This window comes from Crotalus tigris, unplaced genomic scaffold (assembly GCF_016545835.1).
Source record: "Crotalus tigris isolate CLP2741 ecotype Arizona unplaced genomic scaffold, ASM1654583v1 scf7180000017536.10889498, whole genome shotgun sequence".
Taxonomy (NCBI): domain Eukaryota; kingdom Metazoa; phylum Chordata; class Lepidosauria; order Squamata; family Viperidae; genus Crotalus; species Crotalus tigris.
In genome coordinates, this window is record NW_024096460.1 from 4,445,851 (window position 1) to 4,469,007 (window position 23,157).

At 37.1% G+C, this 23,157-nt stretch overlaps 1 protein-coding gene across 1 annotated transcript in view; it reads left to right on the forward strand.

Moving 5' to 3' along the window:
* The window catches only part of LOC120306119 (disintegrin and metalloproteinase domain-containing protein 9-like), a 36,136-nt gene that overhangs the window by 10,470 nt on the left and 2,509 nt on the right, over nucleotides 1-23,157 (forward strand). The window contains exons 7-21 of the mRNA XM_039338832.1: nucleotides 67-132; nucleotides 449-517; nucleotides 2,077-2,249; nucleotides 2,978-3,062; nucleotides 6,757-6,878; nucleotides 8,521-8,692; nucleotides 9,621-9,710; nucleotides 11,238-11,433; nucleotides 13,084-13,189; nucleotides 15,542-15,716; nucleotides 16,931-17,011; nucleotides 18,644-18,749; nucleotides 19,377-19,509; nucleotides 21,307-21,400; nucleotides 21,981-22,030. Coding sequence (XP_039194766.1) covers nucleotides 67-132; nucleotides 449-517; nucleotides 2,077-2,249; nucleotides 2,978-3,062; nucleotides 6,757-6,878; nucleotides 8,521-8,692; nucleotides 9,621-9,710; nucleotides 11,238-11,433; nucleotides 13,084-13,189; nucleotides 15,542-15,716; nucleotides 16,931-17,011; nucleotides 18,644-18,749; nucleotides 19,377-19,509; nucleotides 21,307-21,400; nucleotides 21,981-22,030 — 1,718 coding nt within the window. The remainder of the gene's footprint in view (nucleotides 1-66; nucleotides 133-448; nucleotides 518-2,076; nucleotides 2,250-2,977; nucleotides 3,063-6,756; nucleotides 6,879-8,520; nucleotides 8,693-9,620; nucleotides 9,711-11,237; nucleotides 11,434-13,083; nucleotides 13,190-15,541; nucleotides 15,717-16,930; nucleotides 17,012-18,643; nucleotides 18,750-19,376; nucleotides 19,510-21,306; nucleotides 21,401-21,980; nucleotides 22,031-23,157) is intronic.

The following is a 23,157-nucleotide window of genomic DNA, read 5'->3' on the forward strand; positions in this document are numbered from 1 at the left end:
ACTATAATTTTGAACTAATTTCAAACAAAACAGTTATGTAATGGGAGTCTGTTTTCAATTTTACAGAAAAGAAGAAATGTGCTACCAGATAAACGATACATCGAACTCTATATGGTTGTTGATAACAACAGGGTAATTTCTCTGAGCCAAATATCTTTAGCTTTAATATCCAGAATTTCTCTGTGGCTACATTGCTGATATGAACACAGTTATAAGTTTTTATTTCTGCCAGGACAAAAAGTTGAGTTTCTTCCTAGTCAAGAGATAAATAGATGACTAATGGTCTTAATGTAATGATACTTAAGTTGTGTTAAGTTGATTGGTCCATATGAAGGCACAATATTTTAGATTTTGGACTTTTTGGTAGACCAACATTGCTGGGGATTTTTTTTAAAAATTCCTAATTGCCTTTCCTGATTAGAATGTCTTCTTTCTTTAATTGTTTCAGTATATATTCAAAAGAACTATTGAAGCTGTACAGAAAGAAACAGTTGAATTGATTAATTATGTAGATGGGGTAAGTCAGCATATTTTGTTATTCTTTTGTTATGTTACATTTTAAGAGAAAATAAAAAATAGATAATAATGAAATTTCTATAACTGAAGCTGGTCACAATATAGGTTTTAAAAAAACCAAATCCAAGATACAGAATTTACTTTTACATTCAGCTGCTGCAAAAATTAGATACTATTTATGTAACATAATTCAGTTTATAGTTAGGCTTTGTTTGCTGTTGACTTCATAAAATATATATACAGACAAAAGCAAATATATTTGTAAGAATGAGATTATGATCCATTAAAGGAATCTATGAATTATGGCAGTCATCTTCTTGATATTCTTCCGAATAGGACTTAAAACCTATTGCTATCTTCAGAATTTTAATATTTACCTTTAATATTATTTGTAGCAGTTTTAGAATAGTTCTCTTTTATGTAAAAATTGTATGTCAATTATATGTAATTAAGTATTAACAGTTGTTGCAGTGGGCAGCACAATTTTTTTATAAATAAAATTGGGCTAAGTTGCAGCTATTTATTTTATTATCATTTTTTAATCTTGCTTACATAGAGAAACAAGTTTAAGAGTAAATGAGCTTCTTATATTTCCTGAACTGATTGGGATTTACATCCTAACCTTTTTCTAGTCTATGTGACTTGCCATTTTCCCCAGTATTAGAAAAACACTGCATGTTAAACAATGTAATTATTATGACAATTAGGGAAACAGGGATTATATATTTTTTAATATATTGAGAGTAGCAGTTTATTGAGAGAAGTTCACCTCAATAGCCTATAAAATGTCACCTTCCTTTATTGCATAATGATGGATAAATGGGACCTTTCCTATAAGTATTAGTATCCCATTTCAGAGATCAGGACTTGCTTTCTTACACAATCCTATTTCTTGAAGTCACACAATTTTTATGCAAATTAATCTGCTGTAGGAAGATTTTTCTAGCTCTTTTACGATTGCACAAAGATTCCTCCTGCTACGAACTTTACCCCTTTGTTATCTCAAATAGTTTGTAAGAACATAACTGGTACATTTTGAAAGACAGGAACTTTTGGATCAAAATGTTGGTTTATTGCATTAGTTCTTTTGCTTCTGAATGAATGAATGAATGAACATAGCTGTTCAACTATATATGCAACATAATTCATATTAAGAGTGATAATTCTGGAGAAGTGTTTGTATGCGTTAGCAGGAATTATTTACAACAAAGCCTCAGTGGGTGCACATTTGTGCATGTTGTAGAATCTGTTCAAACAAAGAAAATATCCTTAAGTAACCAGGTTCACAAATCACAACCTTGGAGCTTGTGAACTCTGCCTTTTGGTAATGCATTATGTCAATTATGGTTTGTTTTTTAACTCATAGGTAAAGTGGACTAGGAGTTCAATATGTAAGCATAGTCAGTGTGCGGACTGCACATTCATTGGCTTCAGGCTAACTAGATATACTTCTTTGCATGGCATATTTCCCACCAGCTTAGTGCTAGAGGTAGAACAGTTTGGAAGAAATTATCTAAATTTACTGAAACCTACATAATAGCAATAAATGTATATTTACAGATGTTCCATCCCTTAAACATACAAGTTGTCCTAATTGGATTGGAAATATGGACAAATGGAAACCAGATAGAGGTGGGAGGCGATTCAGCTGGAGATGTGTTGGGCAAATTTGTGACTTGGAGGAAAACAAATCTTATTACGAGATCAAGAAATGATGTTGCTCATCTCATCATGTAAGGATTTTCCTTTATATCATACATACAGATATATTTTAAAGGTTGAGAACAAAATGAAAATTCTAGTTGTAATATTCCAGTAATTTTAGGAATTTATATCCCAGTATCATTTAGGGAATGATTTTGGTCGATATGCTTGTGGATGTTTGTGGGGATTGGCAGGGATTTAAAAATAATTTTTGGCTAATTGCCTAAGAAAATATATTTTTCTTAGCTATTAGAATATAAGCCAAAATACGTTTCAAGTTTACTTTTTAATTTTTGAACATAGTATATTTTATACCATTATAGTATATTATAAATAAAGGATAAAGAAGTTTAAAATTCTCATGCAATAGATTAATTAAGTTATCATTAACATAGCATAGAATTAATCTAAGATAGGGAAAGATACCATATGGATAATTATATCTGTCTTCCATTTACATAAAAGATGGGATACTCAGTCTGCCAAAAACATTATATGTGTCTTAAAATCAAATGAAATTAAATAAAGGGCCGAGGAGCCAATGTATCTCGAATCCAATTCAATAACTTTTTCCAGGATGTTAAAATACTGTAGCATCTGAAAAGGTCAGGGAAGCAAGGGACATACTTTATGCGTATGGTTTGTGTGTGTGTGTGTACCAAAATGTGTATAAATAAAGGAAATGTTTATGTGTACATTATTCAGTCTGGAGATGGATCTCAACCCATGTCACCCTCAATCTGTTCCTGCATTTCAGCGGGAGAAGGCCATACGGTAAAACAGTTGGAATGGCTTTCGTTGGCACAGTGTGTAGTGCAGATCACGGAGGATCAATCACTACTGTAAGTATAATATTCTGTCTCAGTTGTAAACATAGAGTCTTTTACATAGAGAACATTTTCATCTGTTACATTGTGTCAGGGCTGTGAACATTCAACACTGTATCTAGATTCTTGTGGAAAGCAGACGCACTTGGCAGATGCCTACATTGGTGTTGACTGTTAACCCATTGACAAAGTCATGCTGAAAACCTACAAAGTCTAATGCTAGCACACCGGGAACATAGAAAAGTAACTCAAAGGAGACCTTTCTCTATGTTGTTGTTGTTAATTGCGAAATCGTGTCTGACCCATCACGACCCCATGGGCAACGTTCCTCCAGGTCTTCCTATCCTGGAGTCCATTTAAGTTCACGCCTACTGCTTCAGTGACTCCATCCAGCCACCTCATTCTCTGTTGTCCCCTTCTTCTATTGCCCTCCATCTTTCCCAGCATTAGGCCCTTCTCCAGTGAGTGCTTCCTTCTCATTAGGTGGCCAAAATATTTGAGTTTCAGCTTCAGGATCTGGCCTTCTAAAGAGCAGTCGGGGTTGATCTCTTCTAGGACTGACCGGTTTGAACGCCTTGCAGTCCAAGGGACTCGCAGGAGTCTTCTCCAGCACAATAGTTCAAAGGCCTCAATTCTTTGGCGCTCAGCCTTTCTTATGGTCCAACTTTCACAGCCATACATTGCAACTGGGAAAACCATGGCCTGGACTATACACACTTTTGTTGGCAGGGTGATGTCTTTGCTTTTTAGTATGCTGTCTAGTATGCCATAGCTTTCCTCCCCAGGAACAAGCGTCTTTTAATTTCTTGGCTGCAGTCCCCATCTGTGGTGATCTTGGAACCCAAGAAGATAAAATCTGTCACTACCTCCATTTCTTCCCCATCTATTTGCCAGGAATTGAGAGGGCCGGATGCCATGATTTTGGTTTTCTTAATGTTGAGTTTCAAGCCAACTTTTGCACTCTCCTTATTCACCCGCATCAAGAGGCTCTTTAGTTCCTCTTCACTTTCTGCCATTAGAGTGGTATCATCTGCATATCTTAGGTTGTTGATATTTCTTCCGGCAATCTTAATTCCAACTTTTGATTCATCTAGCCCTGCCTTTCTCATGATGTGCTCTGCAAATAAGTTAAATAGGCAGGGTGACAGTATACAGCCTTGCCGGACTCCTTTCCCAATTTTGAACCAATCAGTAGTTCCATGTCCAGTTCTCACTGTTGCTTCTCGACCCAAATATAGGTTTCTCAAGAGACAAATAAGATGGTCTGGTACTCCCATCTCTTTAAGAACTTGCCACAATTTGTTGTGATCCACACAATCAAAGGCTTTAGCATAGTCAATGAAGCAGAAGTAGATGTTTTTCTGGAACTCCCTAGCTTTCTCCGTGATCCAGTGTATGTTGGCAATTTGATCTCTAGTTTCTCTGCCTCTTTGAAATCCTGCCTGTACTTCTGGTAGTTCTCGATCCACATACTGCTGGAGTCTAGCTTGTAGGATTTTAAGCATAATTTTACTAGCATGTGAAATGAGTGTAATGGTGCAATAGTTTAAACATTCTTTGGCACGACCTTTCTTTGGAATTGGAATGTAAACTGACCTTTTCCAATCCTGTGGCCACTGTTGAGTTTTCCAAATTTGCTGGCAAATTGAGTGTAGCACTTTTACTGCATTGTCTTTTAAGATTTTGAATAGCTCAGCTGGAATACAGTCATCTCCACTAGCTTTGTTGTTGCTCAGATTTCCTAAGGCCTATTTCACCTCACATTCTAGGATATCTGGCTCGAGGTCAGTGACCACCCCATCGTGGTTATCTGGGACATTAAGCTCGTTCTTGTATAGTTCTTCTGTGTAGTTTTGCCACCTCTTCTTAATCTCTTCTGCCTCTGTTGGGTCCCTGCCATTTTGGTCCTTTATCATGCCCATCTTTGCATGGAACATTCCCTTCATATCTCCAATTTTCTTGAAGAGATCCCTGGTCCTCCCTATTCTGTTGTTTTCTTCTATTTCTTTGCACTGTTCATTTAAGAAGGTATTCTTGTCTCTTCTAGCTATTCTCTGGAATTCTGCATTCAGTTGGTGTATCTTTCTCTTTCTCCTTTACCTTTTGCTTCCCTTCTTTCCTCAGCTATTTGCAAAGCTTCCTCAGACAGCCATTTTGCTTTCTTGCATTTCTTTTTCTTTGGGATGGTTTTAGTTGCTACCTCTTGTACAATGTTGCAAACCTCCGTCCATAGTTCTTCAGGCACTCTGTCTATCAGATCTAATTCCTTAAATCTATTTGTCACCTCTACTGTATATTCATCAGGAATATGATTTAGTTCATACCTGAGTGGCCTAGTGCTTTCCCTACTTTTTTCAATTTAAGCCTAAATTTTGCAACGAGAAGCTCATGATCTGAGCCACAGTCAGCTCCTGGTCTTGTTTTTACTGACTGTATAGAGCTTCTCCATCTTTGGCTGCAGAGCACATAGTCAATCTGATTTCTGTGTTGACCATCTGGTGATGTCCATGTGTAGAGACGTCTCTTGGATTGTTGGAAAAGAGTATTTGTTATGACCATCGTATTCTCTTGACAAAATTCTATCAGCCTGTGCCCTGCTTCATTTTGTACTCCAAGGCCAAACTTGCCTGTTATTCTGGTTATCTTTTGGCTTCCTACTTTAGCATTCCAATCCCCCATGATGATAAGGACATCATTTTTTGGTGTTAATTCTATAAGGTGCTGTAGGGCTTCATAGAACTGGTCAATTTCATCCTCTTCAGCACCAATGGTTGGGTCATAGATTTGGACTATTGTGATATTGAATGGTTTGCCTTGGATTCGAACTGAGATCATTTTGGGGATTGTATCCCAATATTGCTTTTCCTTTTCTTTTATTGACTATGAAGGCTACTCCATTTCTTCTGAGGGATTCTTGCCTACAGTAGTATACCTGATGGTCATCTGAGTTAAATTCACCCATTCCTGTCCATTTTAGTTCGCTGATTTCTAAGATGTCGATGTTCAGTCTTGTCATCTCTTGTTTGACTACGTCTAGCTTGCCTTGATTCATGGATCTTACATTCCAGGTTCCTATGAAGAAAAGATATTTACAGCATCGGACTTTCCTTTCACTACCAGATACATCCACAGCATAGCTCATAGCTTCATTGAGTTACGCAAGCCCCTTCACCACGACAAGGCAGTAATCCATGAAGGAGACCTTTCTCTATAGAGAAAGCTTAAAATAATAAGGCTTTTTATGATAAACAAAAGTCTGGTAAGAGGCAACATGACTGAGCTTTAGAAAATTGTATGCGATAGGTAGAAAATGAAAACAGATTTTTTTTTTTAAAAAAAAGTAGTCTAATTAAGAACAGGGAAAGAGGAAGTTTTTCAAAAAAAAATAATTCCTAACTATACAAATCATTACCATGAACTGTCATAATTGCTACCTGCTGAGATGTTCTTTAAAAAGAGTCTTAGTGATGGTATGTTGTGCCAAGACTGAGCTGCAGTGGAATTCTGCGACTAACATTGTACTCATCTCCTAATTGTGAGCTTCTTCCCATCAGAATTTGGAGTTCTTAGGGGAAATAAAATGAAACAGACTTTGATTTGTCTAGCTCAGCTGTTATTTTCTATTCTGTGCGGTTGCTATTTTTCTTGTTTAAAAAAGAATCATCCCCTATTCCCCACCCTATGCTAACAATGCTGATATTTCTGCCAGTTCGATCACAACTCTGCCATAAATCAAGCTACAGTGGTTGCGCATGAGTTGGGACATAATCTTGGTATGAATCATGATGATGGAAGATGTCCAAACACCTATATAATGCACAGTTCAGATAAGTAAGAACATTTGCTTAACATTATTTTTACATAGGCTTGGTTTTTATTTTATTTATATATTAAGTTTAATATGCCAATTCTTTGTTGGTGTTTGATCAATTAGAGACTTTAGGATCAAGCATTGCATTGGAGTAAAGTTGGAATATTAATCTAACAAAGACATACAAAAAGGGTGCTGTCCAAAGGGTTAACAGCCATCCATATATTTGTCAGGTTGCATGCATGTTGATTAGCATTGACATATGACCACAATCGAGCCCAAACTTTTTGTTGCTAAGTGAGACAGTTGTTAAGTGAGTTTGGCCCCATTTTACACCTTTTCTTGCCACAGTTGTTAAGTGAATCACCGTAGTTGTTAAGGTAGTAACACGGTTGTTTAGTGAACCGGGTCTCCCTGTTGACTTCACTTGTTGGAAAGTTACAAAAGGGGATCCCATGACCCCCAGGACACTGCAACCGTCATAAATATGAGTCAGTTGCCAAGTGTCTGAATGTTGATCATGTGAGCATGAGGATGCTGCCACGGTCGTAAATGTGAAACATGGTCATGTCTCTTTTTTCAGTGCCATTGTAACTTCAAATGGTGACCAAACAAATTGTTATAAGTTGAGGACTACCTATACATGCTAATAATCATTCTATTTATAAGTTATTTTCATTCCTGAAGAAGGTAAAGGCTTTGACAAGGAAGCATCCGAAATACTTGTCAAATCCCATGGAGCCTAGCCAGTTACATTGATCAAAAAAACAAAACAAAACCCAAACTTCAGTCCTCCCTAAACTTGTTTTAATTGATTAAAGAGAAAACAATGAACTGCTGTTTCTTTGGGAAATGATCTGGCCAGAGGTGATAAATTAGGATAGTCCTAAGTAATAAATTCCAAATGGAGCAATTCATTTTAAAATCTTGAACTGAAAGGAAGCTTCTGAAAGACAGAGCCCAATTGTAGCCTGAATCTTTACCCTAGAGATCGCAGACAAACAATGGATGGAGATTCCCCACCCTTGGAAGACTATTAACGGATGCTAAGTTAATTTATACATTCATGGTGCCAAGTCATGAATAAGAAATGTTGCCAGAGGAAAAAATGAACTCATAGCTTTCATTGTAACTCATCAATGAAATGTGCAAGTTATGAAACTGGCCTAACATTTTAAAGCAGGGGTGTCCAACTGTTGACCCACGGGCCGGATGCATCATAGTGAAACTGCACCCACCCCATTGCCAGCAATGGCAAAAAAGTCACGGTACGTCATGACATGTCACGTGACGTTGTGAATTTGACATTCCTGTTTTAAAAGAAAATCAAGGGATCATCTGGGTGGAGACAGCTGGGGTTTTCATCCTTGTCTGGATTGGGGAGGCAGACTTGAAATTTTTTTTTTTTCAATTATGACAAGCCTATTAGAGGAATTACAGTGCAGTTTTTATATATTGCCCCATTTCAACAATTGGCCAGTTTCTGGCTCACAATATCATGTACCCTCTCAGATTTATAAACGGGCTTATTTTGAGGTGGGGAAACATTACTTTAGTGTTACGATGAAGTATAGTACAATTGTAGAAATGTAAACTCAATAAGATTTAGGCACAAAATGGGCAATAGATTACTCCATATCCTGGAAAAATTGTTTTTTCTAGCGGGTCCAGGAACTTCAGCAGCTGCAGCTCTAGTGATTTTGAGCAACTTATCTTGAGAGGTGGAGGAAGCTGTCTCAGAAATTCTCCAAAGCCAAGTGATATATTTACAGAGCCCATGTGTGGCAATAACATTGTGGATAGGAATGAAGAATGTGATTGTGGCACTCCAAAAGTAGGTAATTTATATTTATATTTTAAAATATTGATATGATAGAATTATACACACACATAGACATCAATACTAGGGCTATGCAAAGCTCCAAATTCTGTTCTAAAATGCTAAGTGAAGATTAGGGTTAGGGTTAGAGCTAATCCTATAAGGATTTTTATGTAACTCCTTAGCACAGCTACGTCTTTTTCTGGATCCACAGGCTCATACTTTTTAGAAATCAGGAAAACATACAGTTGCTTTAAGGAGATATAAATAGATATTGCATTTGCATCCCATCACAGCTTTTTGGAATTGAAAATGAAGCATTGCATAGTAATATCAGGCTCATTGCTATACTTTGTTCCTCAGTGGCACCTTGATAATGGCCTAATGCAGAGGTCTTCAAACTTGGCCCTTTTATGACTTGTGGACTTCAACTCCCAGAATTCCTCAGTCTGGGAGTTGAAGTCCATAAGTCATAAAAGGGCCAAGTTTGAAGACCCCTAGCCTAATGCAACAACAATGCAATTTTTGAAAATAAGAATACTCTACATTGACAAAAAGTTTCTATCTTGTTTAGCCTCATGGTGATAACATAGAGAATGACACTGATCTGTGCCACTATCCATGCAGTTTTGTTTTCTCTATCAAATCTTCCCTTAATGATATAAAATAATTTTTTTCAGTAATCACATTAGAAAAAGAAGGTTCCTCACCAACGAGCACTTTTTTTCAGGTGTTTATAAAACACTGATTTTACTATATAATTATAAATGGGTGGGTTTTTTAAAAAAACGATTTGGATTAAAAAGCTAAGTTCTGCAGGAATATTTTTTAAAATTCTTTTAGTCACATCCCAATGGGGAGAATATTAATCTTATTGAGTCCAATGGAAGTTTTCTTCAAGAGTTGATCATGGAATATCCCACCAAAGTCATTTTCTTAACAGGAATGTACCAATCCTTGTTGTGATGCTGCCAGCTGCAAGCTAACACGTGGATCAGCATGTGCTGAAGGATTGTGCTGTGAAAAGTGTCAGGTAACATAGATGATCCTTTGTGTAGATATGCAGTACAATCCTGTGCTTGCATGTTTTGTATTAAATGTTCAGCAAGTTTATACCAACATTTAAATATACATAGAATTGCAGTTAATATATTCTTAAGGTATGTTTGTTTTGAATTTATTATCATCCATGAATATTGTATGCATGTGTTTATGTATACAGTAACATCTTATTACTGTTACATGCATGAGCATTAGAGGGAGATGAGAAAAATTCAGGATGGCATCTGTGATTACACTATCAAAACCTTATGGCTTTGATGCATGTAAAAAGGATGGGTCTTCTATTGTGTGGCATATCACATATGAGATGACCTTTTAAATACAACAAATGAAACAAGCACCAAACTTTGGTATTTGTTCATTCAAATTTCGTATACTGTATGTATCACTAAGATCTATCTGAAACTCTGATAATATTTGATGGCAAAAGAATGCAAAAAATAGACAATCCCTGAGAAGACAAATGCATTTTCTTAGAACTGTGTATGTGTGTATGTCACACAACAAGGATTAGTTGCTGCCCAGAGTCACTTAGTTGAGTTGAGCAACAATAGAAATTAAGTAAATAAAAATTAGCTGACTGCTTCAGGTCTATTCTAATGAAAGTTCACTTTGAATACATATATACATACATACATACATACATACATACATACATACATACATACATACATACATACTAGTTTTCCAGTAAATTATATTCTCAGAAGGAGAAAGAAGGAGGGAGAGAATGGAAAAAAGGAATGATCATGTCTGAAAAATCCAACAGCTAGATATATGAAAATGTATCCATATGTCTCTATCTGTAGCTATCCTCCTTCCTTGCTTATTGGGCGGTGACCTTCTCTCCGAGGTCCCGTACCCTAGTTGTAATTCTACAGTCTGAATTAATTAATTAATTCCCTTATTTATTTATATCCTGACTTCCTCCCAAAGCTCAAGGAGATATCTATCCTTCTTCACAACAATCCTTTACAGTAATCCTGTGGGATAAATTGTGCCAACTGTTCGTCCATCATCATGTAGGGAGGCTAAACTGGTAAATATGCTTAGTAAGAAAGAAAACTAAGCTGGAGAAATCCACCAGTTGCTGTTCTATGTTTAAGTAAGGACCATTGCACCAACTGACTTTGGTACGGAGGTACTGTACAGATCAGCAATGTGGATAGTCTAATTCTGCTCGCTCAAGGACTGATACATTTGCATTTCAGTGCAGCCATGTGACTGCTCATACAGGCAATAAATGTTGGTTGTTGGGTGTAATATAATAGAGTATAACTGAAACAGCAATATATCTTGTGGGTTTGGTTTGGTTTTTCTATATAATTAGTAATCTGATCTTTGGCATACTATTCCAATGGTTTGGCTCAGGAATTATTCCCACAGCTCTTTCCTTTTCACAAATCTCTTCCTCCTTCTCCCATATCATTAAAGGCATATGAATGCTGTCAATGTATTACAATTAGAAATTAATAAAATCAATACAATTGTTTTCAAGTTCAAGGTAGCAGGAGTGGAGTGTCGACCAAAATCAAATATCTGTGATCTCCCTGAATATTGCAATGGGACCTTTTATGACTGTCCAGAAGACGTGTATGTCATGGATGGCTACCCATGTAACAATATGAAAGATTACTGTTATAGTGGAATTTGCGAGAATTATGATTCTCAGTGTGAATCCCTCTTTGGAAAAGGTATGGTTTAAATCATTTGTGACTTATAGAACCAATAATAAACTGGCAGAAGTTATATAGAAAGTGTTTATGTTTTGGAATGTGGATGATTACTATTTCAAAATGATTTTTTTAAAATTCCAATAGTAAAGAATATATTTAATTTGGAATTGATCTGTTGAGTTCTTGCTGTTCTACACACTTGGTTGCTTTACTATACATGTTTTGTCACCAAGCTAAGTAATGTCATTAGTGTGTGGAAGAGTGAGGTTTGCTAGTTGTTTGCCCTGTCAGTCTTAGTTGGGGTGTGGTTACTTTCTTGATAGTTTCTTAGTTAGGATATTATTCTTCCCTGATCATTTATCTGGTGTTGTTTCCTGCTTATTTGGGTGTTGGTTGCTAAACAGGATGTTTGTTTCCTTCCTTAACTTTTAGTTAAGTCCTTTAAATACAGATAGTACTCAATGTACAACCATTCATTTAGTGACTGTTCAAAGTTACAATTGCACTGAATAAAAGTGACTTAAGACCGTTTTTCACACTTACGACCATTGCAGCATCCCCACGGTCACATGATCAAAATTTGGATGCTTGACAACTGACTCACATTTATGATGGTTGCAGTGTGTCCCAGGATCCTGTGATCCCCTTTTGCGACTTTCTGACAAATAAAGTCAATGGGGAAGCCAGATTCACTTAACCACTATGTTACTAACGTAACAATTACAATGATTCACTTAACAACCGTGAAAAGAAAGGTCATAAACTAGGACAAAATTGACTTAACAACTGTCTCTGTTAGCAACAGAAATTCTAGGCTCAATTATCGTTAAGTCGAGGGCTACCTGTAGCACATAGATGAGGTTATTTCTACATGTGCTGATAGATGGTTCCTCAGAATGTCAAGCTTCCAGGAATTTTTCAATTTGGTTTGATCTAAAGTGATACCCTTTTCCAGTTGAAACTGGTTAAGTTTTCCTATGTTGAGAGATTAAAATTTTTTGAGTTTTTCTGTTTTGAGAGATTAAAGAATCATGTCTTCTGTCTGCCAGCGGATGTTCCTGGATGCATTCTTCCAATTTTCTACCTGTCTATTCTAAATAATGCCTGTTACAGTCTTTATATTGTACGTTGTTGATGATTCCCATTCTTTGTTTAGGCGGTCTTTGGGTTTGCTTAAGAGATTTTGTGGGGATTTTGTTGGTTTATGTGTTACGGCAGTGGTTCTCAACCTTTTTAATGCCGTGATCCCCAACCGCTCGTAAGTCGAGGACTACTCAACCGGTCGTAAGTTGAGGACTACTCAACTGGTGCAGCACTGTTTGCAGAATGGGACTTTTGGCGGGCTCAGCAGGGCAGAGACAACCTGGACAATTCCTATTGGCTTTTGAAAGCCAATAAAATTAGACTCCATTCAAGAGAGTCTATTCTATTGGCTTTCAAAAGCCAATAGAATAAAAGGGAGTAGCACAGCTAAGGAAAAGGGGGGGGGGAATGGCGGACTGCGTTGTTTGGCGACCCCCCGTGAAATGGTCGTTTGACCCCAAATGGGGTCCCGACCCACAGGTTGAGAACCACTGTGTTACTGGGATGCCAGGAGGATGTGGTGATCCGTTGTTTGTGTCAGAGTTGTCCTCGACACAGAATAATGAACTTTCGTTTTATTTGTAGGAGCAAAGAAAGGACCTAATATTTGCTTTGAAACAGCCAATAGCAAAGGAGACAGATTTGGCAATTGTGGAATGAAGGAGGCAAATTTTGTAAAATGTTCCCAAGCGTAAGTAATCAGAAAAAAAATGTTTTATATTCTGAAGGCACATTCAGACTATGACCCTATGCACTCTCAGTTAGGGATTAAGTCCCATTGAACTGAATGCTCTTATCTGGATCATAAGCAACGTGATTATTATTACTAAGAGCTATGGTGGTGCAGTGGTTAAAATGTAGTACTGCAGACTAATTCAGCTGGCTGCCGGCTGCCAGCAGTTTGATTCTCACCGGTTCAAGGTTGACTCAGCCTTCCATCCTTCCGAGGTCGGTAAAATGAGGACCAGATTGTTGGGGGCAATAGGCTGACTGTGTAAACCATATAGAAAGGGCTGTAAAGCACTATGAAGCGGTATATAAGTCTAAGTGCTATTGTTATTCAGAGTCACAGCTCTGGACTTTTTCTTCTTTTTCCTTCTACTCCTAAACAAACTTACCAATAGCCTACTTCACTAAGACAAAATTTGCTATGACAGGTAGTCCTTGACTTACAGTTCATTTAGTGACTGTTCAAAGTTACAATGGCAGTGAAAAAGTGACTTTTTTCACACTTACAACCATTGCAGCATCTCCCATGGTCACATCATCAAAATTGCTTGGGAATTGACATTTATAACCATTGCATTGTCCCAGAGTCATGTGATCATTTTTTGCGACCTTCTGAAAAGCAAAGTCAATAGGAAAACCAGATTCACTTAACTGCTGTGTTACAATTTAACAACTGCAGTGATTCACTTAACAACTGTGGCAAGGACGGTGGTAAAATGGAGCAAAATTCACTGTGGCCTCACATAGCAACAAAAATTTTAGGCTCAGTTGTGGTTGTAAGTCAAGGACTACCTGTATATTCAAATTACAAGATTCAGTTGCAACCATTACATAGCTTAATAAATCAGGATATAATTGTTTTCTTAATGTTAAACAACAATTCTGGACTACCATTAATGTCTTTATGTAGACCAGCATATCGTTGTAGAGTATCTGCAAGTGGGGGGTAACACAATCCCAGCATTTATCAACATCTTTGTAAACTAAGGTTTATAAAACACACAATTGGCCATATTTGGACAACATTACTTCTAACCATTGTATCTACATTTAGATTACCAGATTGTAATAGAAGCCAGCATTAGAAAGTTTTTTTTTTGCTCTAGAGGAGGGTTGGGAAAGTATGGTCCTTTATGACTTGTGGATTTCAACTCCCAGAATTCCTGGCTCAGGCTGACTCAGGAATTCTGGGAGTTTGAAGACCAAAAGTCATAAAGGGACCATAGTTCCCCACCTCCACTCTCGACACTAATTTGTTTTATCAAATTATTTTAAACAGTTGTTCAGAATGTTCTTCTAGTAATTTCAGGCAGTGTTTTCAGAAGTGTGCTTCTGAATCAAGCTACTTGTCTTGATAAATATATAATACTTCAAAAATCAAAAGTGTCAAGTCTTAGGACAGACAGGTCAAACTTGTGACGTCACATGAGTTTTGTCATTGCTGGCAATGGGGTGAGTACGGCTTCCAGATGGCGTGTCCAGCCTGTGGGCCGGCAGTTTGACACCTCTGTCTTAGGATATCAGTTGTTGGATGGCAGCAAAAGTTGTTTTGTACCAAAGTCCTGCTTGCTAATTTCCTGATGTATCTACCAATGAAGAATTCAGTAACATAGAATACTAAATTAGATTGGACCTGCTACAGATGGCTCATCTTACGGTAGAACCTTACACATTTATTTGGAATCATAAGCCTTAATGGAGGGAGACAAACCTTTTGTAAAAGGATGTGGAAATGAATAGTTGACACAGATTATTTATTCAATTCTTTAAACCATTGAAAATTGAAACTTCAGCCATATGAAAGGACATTTTAGCTAGATAGGTAGTCCTGATTTAGCAATTGAGACTGGCAACTTGGTTGTTAGTGAAAGCATTCACTAAGTGAAAAATCATGTGACCAAAACTGTGCTTACGATTTTACACAAGACAGCATGTACCAACTGACATGATACACAGAGAAAGGGAGAGAGATGGAGAGAAAGCGAGATGCTGTGAAGATTGTATTGTATGTATGGGAATTGGTCACAAAGTTACTTTTTCAGGATTGTCATAACTGAACAGTCACTGTCCAAGGCAGTTGCTAAGTGAGGACTATCTTGCCTTCCATAGTTGGCCAACAGGATCTGAATGTATTATAGTTGATAATCTGTTATTTACGCCTATTTATAGATCTACATCCTTTTGCTCAACATTGGTTTTTATAAATCTCAAGTCTAGTGAACATTAAAACTCAACATTAAAACATGGAAGACAGCATTTTGTATTTATCATACTTCTTTACCATTCTTTACTTATGTTTGTATATTATTTGCAGCAATAGTTTATGTGGCAAGATTCATTGTACATCTTTCAAACATGAGAATCTCCCATCCCAGTTGTATTTCCAGAATCTAGATGGAGTTTCATGTGTGTCTACTGAATTTAATCTAGGATCAGATATTCCCGATCCAGCACTGGTTCATAAAGGCACTTCTTGTGCTGAAGGAAAAGTAAGAGTTTTCTGCATCTTACAACTGTGTAGCCTATCCGGATCACACCTTGCTTATTGACCGAATCGTTGGCTGAGATTGCACTCTGCCCCGAATCACAATTTGTTATGTTAATTTGTTACTCCTAGGCATGATTTACATGCAGCAGCAGCTGAGTATTTTCTTTACGTTAAGCCAAAATCAAGAAGCCATGTTATTATTTAATATAAAACTTTATACAGAATTCAGCAAACTTTTCCAGTTGAGAAGTTGTACTTCTTCCTTCCCTGCTGAGAGTTGTAACAAGCACATCAGCAACATTGTTACACTTTCCAAGAGATGGGGTTTAAAATATTTTGTTTCAGGCAAAAGTATATTAAAATCACTACTATGGGTAAAAGTAGCCCAATTATTGAAGTTTCGGAGATTTCATTCATTCATTTATTCATTTTCATTCATTCATTTTTTAATGACACATTAGCATTCAGCCTCTGCAAGACTTAGGTTACCCATGTTTTAATGTCTCACGAAGAAGACATTAAACAAAGAAATATCCTCTGAAATTTATAATCTTGCCCACATGATTCTGGAGGTGGAAGGACTGTTGACATCCTATTCATTATAGGTTGCCTGTTCAGTATGTTGTATAAAACTATCCAGTGTTGCTTCTAAACTGTCTCTATAGCATAATGTTACACTAATAGTCAGGGAAGTAATGGTATGTGCATAATGACATAATCATGGAAACATTGCAAGTTTACTTGTAGATTGACACAAGTACATAATTGTATTTGCATGCTGACATTATTGTACATGGGGCATCATTTGTCATCACTGTGTTGGATTGGGAAGAGATGAAGCTTAAAAGAACCTATATTACATCATTTGGGACTTGATCCATGCTTAATTTTAAACTGTAAGCCCTAAGTTCCAAATCATAGTGTCTAGATTCATACTTATATTAAGATGAACCCAGACAAATTATATTGTTGCATGATGACAGAGATACAAGATTCACCTTGGTCCCATTTCCAACATCATCATTTTCGGCTTAGATTTGTCCATCTTTTTTGACCATCTTCTTTAAGAGGTTATAATTCAATATTAGGTAACTATCCATCTTGGGGAAGACCAATATGCTAAATTTGATTTCTTAATACCTTTGTGCATTTGCAGATAAAGTGTGCTTTCAAAGACCATTCTGAAAAAAAAAACTATATTTCCCTCCTTTTTAGGCTTGTATTGATTACAGATGTGTAAATGCAAGCTTGCTGGGTTACAACTGTGACATAAAGAAAAAGTGTAATGGTCGGGCGGTAAGTTAAAATATTATTACGATAATAATGTTCCATTGGGATAAAATTATAATAACCAAGTATCTTGGCATATAGTACAACTAATGAATAGGTATCATTGCTTGCTTTAAAAAGGCTGAGTGGAGTCTCAGCAGTATTATGGTACTTCTTTGTAGTATTTCTACCCATTTATTTATGGGACATTATATCACAACCAAAGTACTATCTCATCTAAAAAACATATAAGTTGGTCATGTTTATCGCCAGCATCTTATTCAAGAAAATATTTTGCATTGCAAGAAACATAGGCATATATAACACCTGGAGGTTTTGTCAAATGAAAAAAAAAATCTTGTTTGGGCTTGAATGCAAGATCCAAACATAGTACAAGAACAAACTGGATGAATCTGTATGACAATGTTCAATACATGCTTTGTCATTTGCTTCCTTTTCCGTCTCTTTGTATATCCAGGGCAAGTTAAAATGTTTAAATTCTGCTTTTTTTCCCCTCAAAGAAATAAATACTTATTTTCAGGCAGGTTAAGTATGCCCAGTTCAGAAATAATGGGAAATCTAATCATACAAGAAACAAACCTTATGGGAAAATTAATTTCCATATTGTCATAGGAAAACAATTATTTTTCTTTTCCTATGACAATATGGGAATTGTTGATATTAACAAGAGATGGATGGAAACCACGTGTCCTATCTCTGGTGTACTGGACTTGGTTCATATTGACTCATGAGAGACAGCTGTTACATTTCTTGTAATTTTGGATGCTAGTTGAGAGATGAGAGACCTCCAGTGCCGGCTGTTTGGAGGCCAGTGGTGTAGTGCTGTACCAGCAATGGAGCCAACAGAGCTGATAGTTAAATATTGATCTGCACACCACACCACATCACTGCTTCATATCCAAAAGAGGTGGGAGTGCAGGTGGGAGAAACTGCAAAAATGGAACATTGATTTCATTATTACATAGATCTCACAGCCCCAGTTCGATTGGACCAACACAAAAATCATCAGTCACGTTACCACCCACCACGCTTGTGAGTTCACTGAAGCCTGGCACTCCACAAGCAATTCCATCAACAGACACATTGACCTACAACCAGCCTATGAACCTCTTAGAATCCAAATCAACTGCACAGCCAACCAGAGACAGCACCGACTCTCAACCAAGCCACACAAGCCCCCCCCCATTAGCAGTTCACCTTCCAATGACCCTGACCTGACGTAACCTACTCATCACAAGACCCATCATAAGACTCACTGATGACACACATCTGACCCATCACAAGACCCTCACTTGACACACCCACACCTGAAGCCTTATAAACAGAAGAGCACTGACATCTCCTAAACTCTGCTGAAGATATTACTTAGCCTATTAATGAAACATTCAGAAACCAATCCACACATTTGGAGAACGAACCTTCACCTTCATAGATCTCGCTGTTGATATTCAGCTGTTAACAAAATTCTTTCATAATGGCATTTGAGTTCTTCTGCAATAAAATTCCTTAAGAGAAGTGCATGGATTCTTACAATACCTGTTTGGGGGAGAAACATAACATCCTAACGCTAATATTATTGTAATGTCTATAACTTCTTTAAAAGTTGCAATTTCATTACTTTCTTTTTTGCTCCTGTAGGTGTGTAACAACAAAGGCAATTGCCATTGTGATCCTGGGTGGGCACCTCCATTTTGTGATGTGTCTGGCTATGGTGGCAGCATAGATAGTGGCCCAACTCATATAGGTATCAAGAATCATTCCTCTTTCTTACATTCCATCTGGTATTGCTCACTTCTGAACTCTAATTTTGCACCTTTTAAGGTAGCTTTATGTCTTATTTGACGAAAGTAACTTTTATCTTTAAGTGAATAACTGTCACTTATTTGAATAACTGTCCAAAAAAAGAAATTCTAGTTTAAAAATGAAGACCAGGAATAAAAGGCAGTGTGGCCTTTCCTTTAATGGATTTTATTTCCATTGAAATTAATTATTTTAAAAATCTGAATCTATAGCTGTAAGATAGCATATGCCCATTTTAGAAGTTTGGGTCTTTTATTTTTGGAAGATGTGCTTCTTCTTTTTTGATATTTTTTTCATATATACAGTGGTGCTTAAATGTTTGTGAACCCTTTTGAATTTTCAAAATTACTGCATAAATTTGACCTATGTCTGTTCTCTGCACATCCTAAAACTAGAAAAAGAGAGTCCAATTAAACAAAGGGGTCAAAATATTATACCTATTCATTTATTGAAAAAAAATGATCCAAAAATGCATATTTTATTTTGGTGAGAATTCAAACCTTCCTTCTTGTAGCACCACGGTCCAAATTCTACATTTAAATAAGTGTACCATGCTTATTTTCTTTCTTAGATACATCCCTTCGTGATGGTCTTCTGATATTTTTTTTACTTGTGTTGCCTATATTAATTCTACTTGCAATTGCATTTGTCAAGAGGAAAGAAATTAAAAGGCGTCTCTTCAGAGAACGTAGAAGACAAGAAAGGTACAAATTTCATGCAACTGATAATGTTGAGAATGGAACACTGCAAGGTTAAGTCAAAAACTCAAAATAGAAACACGATTTGTAGTCCTAGTGACAGATAAACTAAATATTATGGTATAAGCCATGGGTAGGCAACCTTGGCTCTTTTATGACTCGTGGACTTCAACTGGCTCAGGAATTCTGGGAGTTGAAGTCCACGAGTCATAAAAGAGCCAAGGTTGCCTACCCCTGGTATAAGCCATGCAGAAACAGCCTTCACTGAATTCAGTAGAATCTACTAAATAAATAATAAATAAAATATAAAAAGATTGAAGCCTTTAGAAATTATACCCTTACATGATTATCTATAGATGACAATGGGAGCAAGTTTTGTAAAGACTTTTAGGAATGTTGGGAGTGAAGCATGAAAAATCAGATAGAGATCTAGAAAAATAATGTTTTTTTTTAATAATCTAGGTAGTATTGGCAACCCTGAAGAAGCAAGTTCTGTTCAAGGTTTTAAATTAGACTTTGTCTGTATAGGAGACAGGGAAGAGATGTTATTCTCCTAACCCTGAAATCGATGGTATTCAGACAATTACCTATTACTAGTAGTTTGCAATGTAATGCTTTGGCTTTTCATTTTTTAAAGAAAAATGTCTTAGAAAAGATTAGGGAGTAATTTCTTGTTAGTCACAGAACCAGCACGAGTAGAAGAAAAACTCTGCCAGTATTCTTCAAAAGTGGTTAGTTTTTCTCAGCTCCTGGTTTTGTTACTGATTCTACAAATTATGATTCCTCTAATACAAACTATGATCATTTCAGTAGAAAAATATATTTGGTGATTTTGTTTACTAAATAATATTTTAAGCCAGAGGTTCTCAACCTGTGGTCTGTGGCCCCTGGGGGGGGGCATGATATCATCAGAGGGGTCCCCAAAGGCTTGAAGAAATATTATGATTTAAATCTTGCATTAGTCTTGGGGGTCCGTAGCCATGGTCCGGGCCCACAAAAGATATTTAAAGGGGGTCTGTGGTGAAGAAAAGATTGAGAACCACTGTTTTAGGCTATTGGTAATGCTTCTTACTAAAGTAGCTCTTTGCTTTGCTTTTCCCTCAACCATTTTGATTTTTCAATCCTAGACTAGCTAGGCTAGACCCCTTACCTTATCAGACCAGTTATTTATGAAAATCAACTAAGTAAGGCACTCCTGAGGTCATCATCACGCTTCTTTTCTTAAACTGTTTGCCTGAATCCTTCTAAAAGAATATTTATCTAGTTATCTATTTCCACATTTACTAACTGGGAAATTCCTGAGTTTTAAAAATTAAATTGAAAAAAACAACAACAACCAAAGCAAACACTGAATCAAACTCAAGTCTGATAGGTTGGGGAATTTACTAAGCCCATTTTTTGCCAGTTGAACTGAAACCAACCAACAGCTGAAAAATGTTTTGAGTTGCTTTGTTTCTGTCATCCCAGATCATTTTCTTTCCAGGGAAAACAACATTTATATGCAAGCAAATACTTTGTTGTTTGTTTGGTTATATATGCCATCTGTACCCTGCAGTATTTTTCAAGCAGGAATTGGTTGATTAACAAAAACCTATTTCACTGTTATTGTGAATAATATAAAGATACCTCTATGTGTCTTAGCAATGATTGTCCTCCTTTCAATATTGTTATATACTTTCTCTGCACCCACAATGAATTTTTATCTTCTTGGTTTTTAGCTACATCTGCTGATTTGGGGCAAGTAATGCAAGATGGGCATTTATGTTTATATCATGTTTAACTATTTGTTTAAATTTCTTTAAGGACTGAAAATGCGCAGCAAAGAAGACCACTACCTGCACACCAGAATAATACTCCAAGTAAACCAAATCCACCAGAGCCAATAAATAGAAAGCGGGTAAGAATATACTTTCAATTATAATGTACTTTCAATTATAAGTATTTTCTACCAGTAAAGGTCTTTTAGTACAAAATATCAGCTGTGCATTTTTTATTTATTTTAGTTAATTATTTCCTATTCAGAAATTCAGTTTGCAAAATTTAGAATAACAGCATTTTGCTGGATTGTAAACATAAGCATGGGGAGTAATGGCTCAGTAGTTAAAAACGTAGAGCTTGTCAGCTGGAAAGTTGGCAGTCCGGTTTCGAGACCCAAGCACCACGCAATGGGCTGAGCTTCCATTACTTGCCCCAGGTTCTGGCCACCTAGCTGCTTGAAAGTATGCAAATGTGAGTAGACAAATAGGTACTACTTCGATGGGAAGGTAGCAGAGTTCCGTGCGCCTTGGCGTATAGTCATGCTGGTCACATGACCCCCAAAGTGTCTTTGGACAACGCTGGCTCCCTCAGCTAAGAATTGGAGATGAGCATCACCTCCTCGAGTAAGATATGACTGGACAGGGGGAAATCTTACCTTTTTAAACATAAGCATGATTTTATTTGTTTGTTTGTTTCTTTATTTGTCTTATCTTTTTCAGCCTACTTCAAATTCGGAAGTCTTTACAATATCTCACTTTCCAACTCCAAGGTTTGTATTTTTTGATATAACTGTATAGCAGAACCACATAGAGCAGTGATGGGGAACCTTTTAGAGACTGAGTGCCCAAACTGTAACCCAAAACCCATTTATGTATTGTTGGGTGCCGGGTGGGTGTGGCCCATTGGGTGGGTGTCACCCATTGGGTGGGCATGGCTGTGGTGGTAACGGCAGACTGGGTGGGACTAAAAAGTTCAATCAATCAATTCCAACTTTGTGAGATCTTTTTTTTTCCTGCGAGAAGTTGAAATTAATCGAGTGATTGAACCTTTTTTTTTGCACATGGCCGCAAAGGCCTAAAGTGAAAAGGTTTTATAAAACCCAGCTGAAGGCCTAGGACTGGGGTGACGGTGCGCGTGCCCACAGAAAGGGCTCTGTGTGCCACCTGGGGCACCCGTGCCATAGGTTCACCACCACAGACATAGAGTATGTAGATGTAAATAAGAGATAGAACATGTTAAAAACTAGAGGTGAAGATTTTTTTTTTTTCAGCAGAGGGTCGGGACTGCATACTCTAAAGCAATTTATTGCAACCACATGAGAGTAATGGCTAAAAATGGAAGCTGGTGTTCACCATTAAATGCAAATGTGCAGTGATAAGCACACTTTTCCCATGTAACGAAGTGTGATGATTAAGGAGTAGGAAGCTTTGTTCCAACATCTCCTCTCAACCACAGAGTTCACTGGGTGATTTTGGGTCAGTTACTCTCTTTAAACCCCACAAGGTTTATATGGGAGGAATCTGAAGGCCTTGAGGCCTCAAGAAAACTAGAACTTTAGTGAATAAAAAATAGTTCATATATGCAGTTCATACATTCATGTGCTCTAGTTATCTGAATGCACTTCATTCATGCACAATGGTTTAGGTGGGTTTTATTTCAATAACTAAAGTAAAAAAAAAAAATGCTTAAGGCAGAGGTCCCCAACCTTTTGGGCACCAGGGACCAGTTCCGTGGAGAGAGGTTTTTCCATGGACTGGAGAATGCATGGTTTTGTGTGCTGCCTGAATCTCGTGGATGGGGCTTTGCTTGTTTGTGCTGACTGGTTGCTGGCATGCCATAGCCCAGTACTGGTCCATGGACCAGGGTTGGGGACCCCTGGTTTAAGGTAACTTAAAG